At 39.9% G+C, this 10746-nt stretch overlaps 1 protein-coding gene across 3 annotated transcripts in view; it reads left to right on the top strand.

Moving 5' to 3' along the window:
* The window catches only part of PROX1 (prospero homeobox 1), a 106329-nt gene that overhangs the window by 65454 nt on the left and 30129 nt on the right, over positions 1-10746 (top strand). For all 3 annotated transcript variants that reach the window (XM_082250276.1, XM_082250277.1, XM_082250278.1), the window contains one exon: positions 4519-4713. In XM_082250276.1, coding sequence (XP_082106402.1) covers positions 4519-4713 — 195 coding nt within the window. The remainder of the gene's footprint in view (positions 1-4518; positions 4714-10746) is intronic.

The raw sequence follows: 10746 nt of genomic DNA, 5'->3' as shown, positions 1-10746 counted from the left end.
GCCGGATAAGGGCAAAAAAAAATAAAAAAAAGCCTGCAGTTTGGAGACCACTGATATAGATGAATAGAAGCTGTACACCAGCGATCCCTTCCTTCTAAATGTTCTTTACTGAACCATCCATAATATAGCTGCTTTATGATGTCCCTGACGAAGGATCACCTTGCCTTAATGCTTTTCACCAAAATGGCTTGATCACAAGGATCCTTGGGATCAAGCCTTTTCAATGAAACACGTCAAGGCAAGGTGATCTTTGGGCAGTGACATCATGGAAGTGGTTATATTGTGGATGGTTTGCTAAAGAATATTTAGAAGGAAGAGATCTCTGGTGTGTGGCTCCTTTTCATCTATATCTTTCCACAACAAGCTTTTTTGTGGCAGCACCCTAGACGCCCATGGAGATTGCATGAGGCGCAGGTTGGGAACGGTGCTGTAGGTGTGGAGGTTTGAACTAGAAGAGAAGTTCATTGTTAGGATTTGCATACATTTTAAGGAGGGATTGCATATCTGTGTATAATTGTATTTAATCCATTTTAAATAAAGGACTTTGTGTACTAAATTCTTATCTTTATAATCATTTTTAACCATGTGTATCAGAGTGCAGTAAATGACCCCCGTAATGACTCCCAGAAAATGGCCTTGCCGTTCTTGATGTAATGAAACCGAATAACTGAGCGAAGTTTATAGGAACAGCCTAATGAGAAAGCATGGCAACAAATGACATCTTAGCACAGCTTCCACTAAAGTTCAATTGAGATTATTATCTGTGCCAGCAGTGCCATCCCAGCACACAGATGTAGCAGAGGCTCGCGTTACCAAATGTTTTCATTGTGCATTAGAGATTACCTTCTATATAAAGTGTATCTCGGGAGACCCGAGGAGGATAAACATGACTGCCTTTTTAGAGCACAAGACTGCGCGGCCAACCTTGCCTCTCCTTCGAAGCTGTCCTAAGCCGCAGCTGTACCTTTGTATTATCTCCAGTAACAGAGCACGTCTGCATGTCACTCTTATTATAGTTTACTTGACTTCACAGGGATCTAGGCTTTATTATTAGCTTGGACAATGCCACATGTGCTTGTCTTTGTCATGGAGATTCACGTATAAATATTATGGCTGAGCATTGTTTTCCATCGTCCTTATATTAGCTTAAGCTTGAGCTGACGGACGACCTAAGTTGCCTGACTCCGTTTGACTTAAAGCTGAACTCCAAGCAGATAATAAAAAAAAACAGTGATGTATTTGTGAAAAAAATTAATGAGATGTATTTTAAATGCAGCGAACATGTGTACCTGAATGTGACTACATGTCAGCCTCGTGCAATCCCCTGTACAGCAACACTAAGGCCGGCCATACATGGTTCCAATCTTGACTAGTATCTATCAACTTAGGTACAACCAGCCTGCCAGATTCTCTTGCGATTATCGCTAGCCGCTGCTATAGCCATTAGCGATAATCCCTGTCTTCTCCCAGTGGGGACAGCTTCCCCCGCGCGCCCCCATTGGGAGAGGACAATGGTCTAGCAGGAGGGATTCCCCTGTCAGCTTTGTCATTGTTGATGGGGGAATCAAGACAATTTCTTTCCTGCAACCCTTGGTTGCAGCTCAGACGCTCCATGTATGGCCAGTATAAGACTGGGAGAGGGTAGAGATGGACTTGGGATCAGGTGGCAGTTTAGACCTTCAGAGAATAATGAGCATCTCGGGTGCATGTGGGAAGCTAGGTACATTCTAAGAACGAACAGGGCATGCGCCACAAAATGTATAGGTAGGCCAGGAAGCTAAAAAATACATACATCTCTATCTGAGGTCTAATATGTCAATAAAGTATACCTAAAGGAAAAACGTTCTTTTACATTTGAATAGAGTCGTGATTAATTAGAACTACTGTCAATGTTTTATTGTTGTCTGTGTCACCAATAGGGAGATTCACTCTCTCTAACTGTCCAGATCAAGAATGACACGGAAAATAAAAGATAGCGTAAATTTTAAATTTTGAGTTGCCACCAGAATAGGAATAGAGGGGAAATCTTCCAATGGGGACACATTTCCAAAGACAGATCTCTTAGATCGCCTACATTCGAAAGATATATTCTCACTTACTGTTGAGTCTACAGGACAGGAAGTGATGGGAAATCTCTTAGATGAGAACCTAAGTCATCCCTATTCTATTTAATATACATTTTTTATTTTGGACATGGTACATACAGATGCAAACACGACCAATATACAGTCCTCCCTTTACAATCATTGCAAATAGCATTATAAGCAGTACAAATAGAAGGCTGAACAATATATCAACGTTTGTGGGTGACAGCTTGTAGGCCTCTGTAGAAAATCTGTGTAGAGCCTGCATTAACTTTCCTTAAGTGTTTTTGCATTCAGAGGATGAAGAAAAAATTAGAGAAAAATTTGCACTAAAAGCGTCACCTGTGCAGACTTGTATAAAGTACTCGAAATTTCTACTTGAGTAAAAGTACAAGTGCTCGATCAAAAAGTGACTTAAGTAGAAGTGGAAGTGCTCACAGAAAAAGTTACTTAAGTAGAAGTACTAAAGTATTCAACATTTTTTTTACTTAAGTATTGCAAGTAGTTTTTTCAAAAAATTTGCTACTTAAGTACTAAAAGTAAAAAGTACCAGTAGTTTTGAAAAAAAAATTCTACTCAAGTACTGAAAGTAGAAGTACAAGTACTGTGTTATGTAGTTATTAAAGAAAGAAGTCAAAAGTTTGAACATCATATTGTTTTTTATTATTTCAAATGATTTATTCAAATGATTAACCTGTGTTTGTTAGTAGTTTCTTGATGCACTTTAAGCGCTGTAGCACCATTTATTTGTTTGTTTCATATTTTCTTTTTATTGGAAAGATTTGGTATAGCAGCTTTTATTATACACAGCCTTTATTTTCGTATGCGCTGATTTACAAATGACATTATACACATTTTTTTGAGCTTTATGCAACCTGCCATCTACTGTTCTGGCAGTGGTCATTTTTTTAAAAGTAACGAGTAACTATGCAGCACAAAAAAAAATACTTGAGTAGAAGTATCGAAATCAGCGAAAAAATGTAGTGAAGTAAAAGTAGAAGTAGGAGAAAAAAATTCTACTCTAGGAAAGTACAGATACCGCATTTCGGTACTTAAGTACAGTACTTAAGTAGTTCTACTTCGTTACTATACATCTCTGCACCTGTGGAAAATCAAGTGAGCTTGCTAAAATCGCACCATGTCCAGGGTGCCATTAAAAATGTATGGCACACTGATCCCAGCCCGATTTGGTATTTCAACAATAACTCTTTATTTATTTATTCATTTAGTCAAGACAATCACGTTCAACTTCACCATAATTTATGCACAGCCAAACAAAAAAGTTTTGACTTTAGACTTACTTATTTTATTGGTAGCACAAGGAAAGGTGCGCTTAAGAGTTTTAGATATGATTTAAGTTGTCCTTTAAAGTAGAAGTCCACCCAAAATGTATTATGTTTGAAAGAAAGTCAGCAGGGAGATTTCCCTTCAGTTCCTGTTCTAGTGGCTGGTGCCTAGACAGGAATGGAAATAAACGCAGCATGAAAAACATTTTTAAGCTATTTATGTAGCCTGCAAACCTTTATGGGGATTTCTCTTCACTTCTTGTCCATACTGGTGACACCAGGGACAGGAAGCAAGTTAAAATCTCTTCAATGGAAACACAGAGAGCTATAAAAACTTGACAGAGGTTCTAATCCTTTCCTGCTTTATCTAAAGCTATAAAAAAAAGTTGGGTCAACTTCTAAGGATTAGAGCACATTTGAAATGTAAAAAGAAAATAATCGAATATTAGACAATTAATGGAGACCATTAAAACATTCACACTGGTGCGACATACGCTCCAACTTTGGGATTACATGTCTCATGACTTGTAAAAATAAATGGTTGTCTATAAGAGCTGTCTTAACAGGTCCGACACAAGTCGGTCCAACTTTAGAAAAGGTTCCTGTACTACTTTGGTCTGACTTTGGTCCGACTTCAGCCCATTCAATATCATTGAAGTCTAATCAAAGTTGGATCCTCGTCCTAACCATCCGACTTGTGACATCCGACATGGTGAATACAGCAGCAAGAAAATGAATTTATGTCACACTGGGATTGTTTTGATTGGTCAATGGACAAGTCGAACTATCTCAAAGTCGGAGCCAAATTGTATCCTGTTCATTCAAGTCGGATGGAAGTAGGACCGATGTAGGACCAATGTCACAGGGCAAAGTAGGATCGACAATTGCACAACAGTCGTGTCCTACCAGTGTGAACCTAGCCTAATGAAGGTTTCTAGAAAGGACCTGCTTTAAACACAATACCAAAAAGCATATGTACAAAAAAAAATAAAAATTAAGGGGGAAAGTAGTTAAAAAAAGAACCTGCAAAAGGTTGTATTTTCAAACTGGTGATTTTCCTAGATATATCAGAAGCACTGAGATATAAAAAGTGCACTTATTTGTTAATATCTATTGTACATTACATGATCCCCTTATTTGTGTTCCAGTTCAACAGGTGCATTACCTCCCAGCTCATCAAGTGGTTCAGCAACTTCCGAGAGTTCTACTACATCCAGATGGAGAAGTATGCCAGGCAAGCCATCAATGATGGGGTGACCAGCACTGATGAACTGTCCATCACTCGGGACTGTGAGCTCTACCGAGCCCTCAACATGCACTACAACAAAGCCAATGACTTTGAGGTACGTGCCATTCTTGTACATCACCTACATTGCACATATCATGTTATACAATGAATTCTACATTGTTTCTAAATAGAATTGGTCAGTCCCTATATACTGTATGTGCAGACTATGAAATTATCATATTAATCCTTTCTAGTGATGATCTATCCATGTACTGTATGAGCTTCTCCTAGCTTCTCGAGCAAGCAGATATAAAACATGATGGAAGATTCTGTCATGAGAGAATGTGCCAGAAAGTGTAATTGGTGCAGTAATGGCCATTATTATTTTCTCCAGCTTGGTATGGGTGTCAGAACCCACCTGGATAGCCCAAATCTAACACTTTGGTTGGACAACTGTAGAGTTGTCCACAGCGGACAGGTAGAAGTCCTCTTGCATTACGTCATTTAAAGGCATGCAGTGGGGTTGATTTACTAAAGACAAACAGGAATTTAATTTTGCAAGGGAATTTTCCCCAGGGCTTAGAGAAGGTTGTGAGATTTCACTTTGCAGAGAATACTCAATTATGGTCAAGGAAAAAAAAATATGCACAAGCTTCACCTCATTTACTAAGCTCTGGGGCAAATGCTCTTGCAAAGTGCAACTTCCCTTGCAAAGTAAACAGTCTATGTGCCTTTAGCACACTAATCCCAATATGTCTACTGTCAAAATTCCAATTTTGGTCGATTTTGTAAAACCTAAAGTATGTATATAAAGCCAAAACATTCTTTTCATTTTGGGTAGAGTAGGTCAGGTGTAGAAAAGGTGAGGATATTTCAGGTCTCCTGTTGTGGAGACACAATCAGAAGTGAGAGGAAATCTCTCCAAAAAATGAAGAAATTGCCACCTGAACAGTTTTTTTTTTTCTCATTTTTGGCTATCTGTGTTCAATTGAAAAGATTTCACTTTCTGTCCTATGGACATCACTGGAATTGAGCGATTAAATTAAATTAAATTATCACAAGGCTGCACCACAATCATTTGTGCTGTGTGACAACTGGGCTCATGTATGGGTAACACTGAATCAATTAATTTCTTACAAATATTGCTTTTAGGGATAATATGTTCCAACATCCTGATTATTGTCTGTCAACCTTGAGAGGTGGTGGTGTCTCACACTCAGCCAATTATGGCCTAAATGGGGCTTAAACTAAAAATGGTCCCTGACTTGAGATGTTTTAGTGTGCAGCCCTTAGCTACATATAGGGGTCAGTTTGTCTGTACTTTTCAATCTACGTCTGTTAAAAGCTTCTATGGCAATACATGGATTTCCGATAGAAAACAGCTATTTGCTATGGGAATGAGGTCACATCATTTTCCTGTGTATAAACCATGCCTAGAAGGTTAGCAATAACCACCGATCAATTTGTAGCTACTAAAATAGCCAGAAGCTACGTCTGTCATAGACAGTGTAGTTGCACTTCCGTATCTGGCCAGGAACCCCAACCGATAAGAAACATTGTTCTAGGCCAAACGTTTCAAACAGTGCCAAGGAAAATAGGACCCATCACACAATGACCAGTATACTGAAAAAAGCAAGTTCCCCCTGCTTTGGTATCCAGTGTTTTCCCTTGCTCTTACCGTATGGCCTGGGCTGAAATCACAATAGTTCAGGAGAAACAGCAGCCATTGCTGAGCCTCGTTTGAAAATGCTACTTGCCTGGCTTCTCTAGACAAAATGGTTTCTGAATCACAACTCTGGAGCAAGCCTGAAAGTTAGAAGGAAAAAAAAGAACACCTGATCTGCATACTTCATAAAGTCATTGAATTAGCATGCCAGCCAGGCAACTAGAATTTTCTGGAGGGTCACAGCCTCAATATTATCTTTGTGCTGGTTTTGCTTTAGCAAACTTTTTCGAATGTCACCAATACCTCAAATATGAAGGTGCTTTAAAGCGGAACTAAAGTCCCAGATTTAAAGACTAAGCAGGCAGTCAGTTTATTGCAGAAAGGACATCCAGTGTCTCTCCTGCAGTCAAACCTACCTGTGCGCACATAGTTTTCTTTGGAATATACATATACAGTGCTTGCACAGTTCAGTTTACATTCTGGCACTGCACATGTGTCAGATATGCTTCGCTTCTACCTCCCCAATTGTCGTCTACGGCTGGATTACCAGTGCTCAGGCATAGGTTGCTAAAAGCCACCAATACACTGTAGATACGAAGGTAGCCAGCACCGTGGTAGATTACAGTAAAACCTCATTCAGTCTCAAAGAGCTTTAATCATGATTCATGAGTCATGAGTAAGGCTGAAACGCGTTGACATTCTGTGCTGTACTTTTTAATAAGACTAATATGTTGTGATCTACCATGGTGCCGGATACCTTTGTATCTGCAGCACCTGGGTGTCCCAGGATGACTGAACTCCTCAACATGCTCAGGAGTGACGCCAACCCGCACCAGCCAATGAAGATGACTGCAACCTAGTATCTGGAAGAAACTGGGGAGAAGATGCTGGCATCGGCAAAGGAATGTTAGACCGTTAAAGGGGAGGTACGTTTTGGCACTTTAGTTCCGCTTTAAATTTGAAAGCTAGTGCACTTTGACAATGCAACTACCTCTGAAAATCTGACAGTACATTTTTGGGAACAGATCATCGATCAGCAAACTTTAATCATTTTAAGATGTACGTAGTTCCAACAGATGGTAAAAATCCACTCTCCAGAGTTCGCCACAATGGTAGATATAAATGGCTGACTTTAATATCATCTTAGCAGACCTGAGCAACCCGTCTCTTATATTACATATGTGGCGGCGCGTCACATTGGGTTCATGCTCTTGTTCAGCTGAGGGTGACTGATCTGTGCCTGCTGATTACGGCATTAACCTTCCTCCTTATTCCTACTGCAAGGAATAAAAATCGGCAGCTAATGATGAAATTGGAGACGGAGGGTTTTTTTTAGCAAACAGAGCATTTGCCATATTTAGCCTCGTCCCTTTCCTTGCAGACACAATTTGCTGATCTTTCAACGTGATTAAAGCTGGAGAGGAGACTGTTTCTGTAAAATCACCGGCATGCTCTTCAGATGCTTCTTTTACCCCAGCGTGCTTTTCAAACGCACTTGACTTTCACTTCCACTGACGATATAGGTTAAGGACCAAAGATGATTAAGCAGTGAACTTGTCCCGTCATAAACCGTGTCAGTGACTTGCCATTCCCTGTAGTGTGCCCTGCGTCAGGCAGTTAAAAGCAAAGTCACATTAGATGTAGGGGAAGATTTTGGCCTTGTCATTTAAGCGGTAGCCTTATGGCCAATACCCAGCGGTGCTTACTGTGCTAGAATACAATGGCTCCCATTATTCTCTGCTGATGACCAAAATTTTATACATTTACATTTTGAAATGGGAGGGGAGGTAGAATAAGAAATGCAAAATAATTCAATGTGGAATTCTGTTTTACAGCACATACATAAGGACCTTGTTTGTTTTGGAGATTTTAGGGACTAGATCGGCAAAAAATAGGCATTTATTTAAATAGTGTGCAAACGGCAGCAGTATGCTCTTGACAACTAATCAAAACTTAGCTTTTAGGAAGAGACTAAATATAGCTGATTGATGTCTACTTGCTATAAGATACTGTATACCAGGGGGATTAAAGCCTAAGTTTATGCAAAATATAAAAAAATCTGCAAAAGGGATGCATCGTTACATTGAAAAGCACTCAATGAATGGAGGAGACAGATTTTTCTTTCATCCTGTCCTCCATTCATAGAGTACTTTTCATTCATGAAGCTATAGCGGTGACCCTAAAGTGAATAGCTAAACACCAAGCTCACTATATGGACCACTTATGTATGTGAACCTGTTGATCCCCCCCTTAATCTCCTCTTCTCAAGAGAGAATAAATTCAGTTCCTCTAATCTTTCCTCATAGCTGAGCTCCTCCATGCCTCTTATCAGTTTGGTTGCCCTTCTCTGCACTTTCTCCAGTTCCCCAATATTCTTTTTGTGAACTGGTGCCCAAAACTGAACTGCATATCTGTGCCCTTTATTAGGGCCCTAAGATAGGGAAATATTGAAAGGTGCTCCTAAAGCCTAACATACATTTATGTGAAAAAAAAGTTGCCTAGAAGTTCTAAAAGGTCTAAAAAGAAATAATGCTGCTTTTGCTGCATTACTCACCTTTTCTCCAGCGCTATGCCATGCAGATACTATGGGGGAGAGTTACTAAAACTGGAGCACTCCGAATCTGGTGCAAGTGTACATGGTAGCCAATCAGCTTGTTCAATTAACCTTTGACAATTAAACCTGGAAGCTGATTGCTTTCTATGCTAAGCTGCACACGATTTTGCATGCTCCAGTTTTAGTAAATCTCCCTCTATGTTCTGTCATTCAGTGCTGGACCCCTCCTAGATTGAATGGTACCCATTTTCATTTAACCCACTTCCTGTGAACCCAGGCTGTCATGGACCTACCCCTTTGAGGGTACATCATAATGCCAGCCTAGGCTTACAGTACCACTGCACAGAGCTGTGCTCATAGGTTGCTACGTAAGCATTGCTCTGCACACTAATAAGGAACACCCACCACTGGCATTGCACAACAACTGGAAAGACCCCGCTTGTCATGTGACTGGCTGGAAGACAACTGGATTCAAGGTATGTATCCTGTATGATGTATGAGGCGGGGGCCTTCAGGGAATGATTTGGGAGAGAACAAGGGGTAGGGAATGGCAAAGGCTACAGTTGGGCTTTAAAGATAAATTAATAGTGAATATAAAGCTAGTGCACATTGCAAATAAGTAGTGTGGAGTTACCCTTTACAATATTTTTGGAATGACCTTAACACTTTTACATGCTTTTTCATATAGATTTATAGGTTCTTCTACTAAAAGCTATCTGTATCAGACACATACATATATATATATATATACACAATGTATGCATACAGTACAGTGTATATGCACATATTAAAATAATTAATTCGTGATATACAGTACATTGGTATAGGACAGTGATGGCGAGCCTTGGTACCCCAGATGTTTTGGAACTACATTTCCCATGATGCTCATGCACTCTGCAGTGTACTTGAGCATCATGGGAAATGTAGATCCAAAACATCTGTGGTGCCAAGGCTCGCCATCACTGGTATAGGAGATCAACTGTGTTTCTGAAAGTCCTAGAATTACTTTTCACAACTTACTGAAAAGCAAAACAATGTATATATATATTTATATATATATATATATATATATATATATATATATATATATATATATATATATAACATTACACGACATTAAACTTAGATACAGCTATCAGGAATAGCAATCCATGTATTTGGGTTCCGTCCACATTTTTGGACTATACGTGTGCTACAGATGTGATAGTGTGATGGATGCACAGAAAGATGGAGTCACATTTATATTGTAGAGCCAGCACTTTATATCATCTAATCATGGATAAAATATTTGGACGGGACAGTGTAAAGTGTAGGGAATCTACAGAAACCAATAGCTTCATAGCCCTTAGCCTAGCTTTGCTGAATGAACATTTCTGGGTGTATATATTGGTGGTCTCTGCTTGCCATTAAAGTGGTTGTAAACCTCTGAAATGTAAAATGAACAAAGCATATCCTTCTATAATGTGTACTTGCCTCACTCCAAAGCACCTAGAGTGGTTTCTATCAGCTCTCGCTTCCCTCTGCTGTCGGCATGAGTCACTTCTGACAGGTAATGAGGACACCACAGAATCCCGGGAGATGGCCCTGCCCCCCTCCAGCACACAGAATGGGATTGACAGCCAGCCCCAGGTGTGCATGTATCCCTTTGAGACTGTGTAGAGGGAGGGTGTGTAGATTCCCTCCACCCATGTCTCAGATTACACTCAGCTCTCTGCTCTATGCTGTGCAGTGTGTGACATCAGATCCCTGCCCCCTTGCTTCTGAAGCTCAGGAATGCTGTGTAAGATGTTTGCTTTAAGAGGCTGTAGAGGAGAGGGGACTGCAGATAAACAGGTACAACTTATGCAGGATTAGTTTATTCTTCATGTATCACCTGAGGCTCGTCACTTCACTTGGTAAATGTAAGAGTTTATAACCACGTTAACACA

Source organism: Pelophylax lessonae, assembly GCF_965119305.1.
Source record: "Pelophylax lessonae genome assembly, chromosome: 3".
Taxonomy (NCBI): domain Eukaryota; kingdom Metazoa; phylum Chordata; class Amphibia; order Anura; family Ranidae; genus Pelophylax; species Pelophylax lessonae.
The sequence above is the reverse complement of the archived record's forward strand: the minus strand, read 5'-3'. Positions and strand labels throughout refer to the sequence as shown.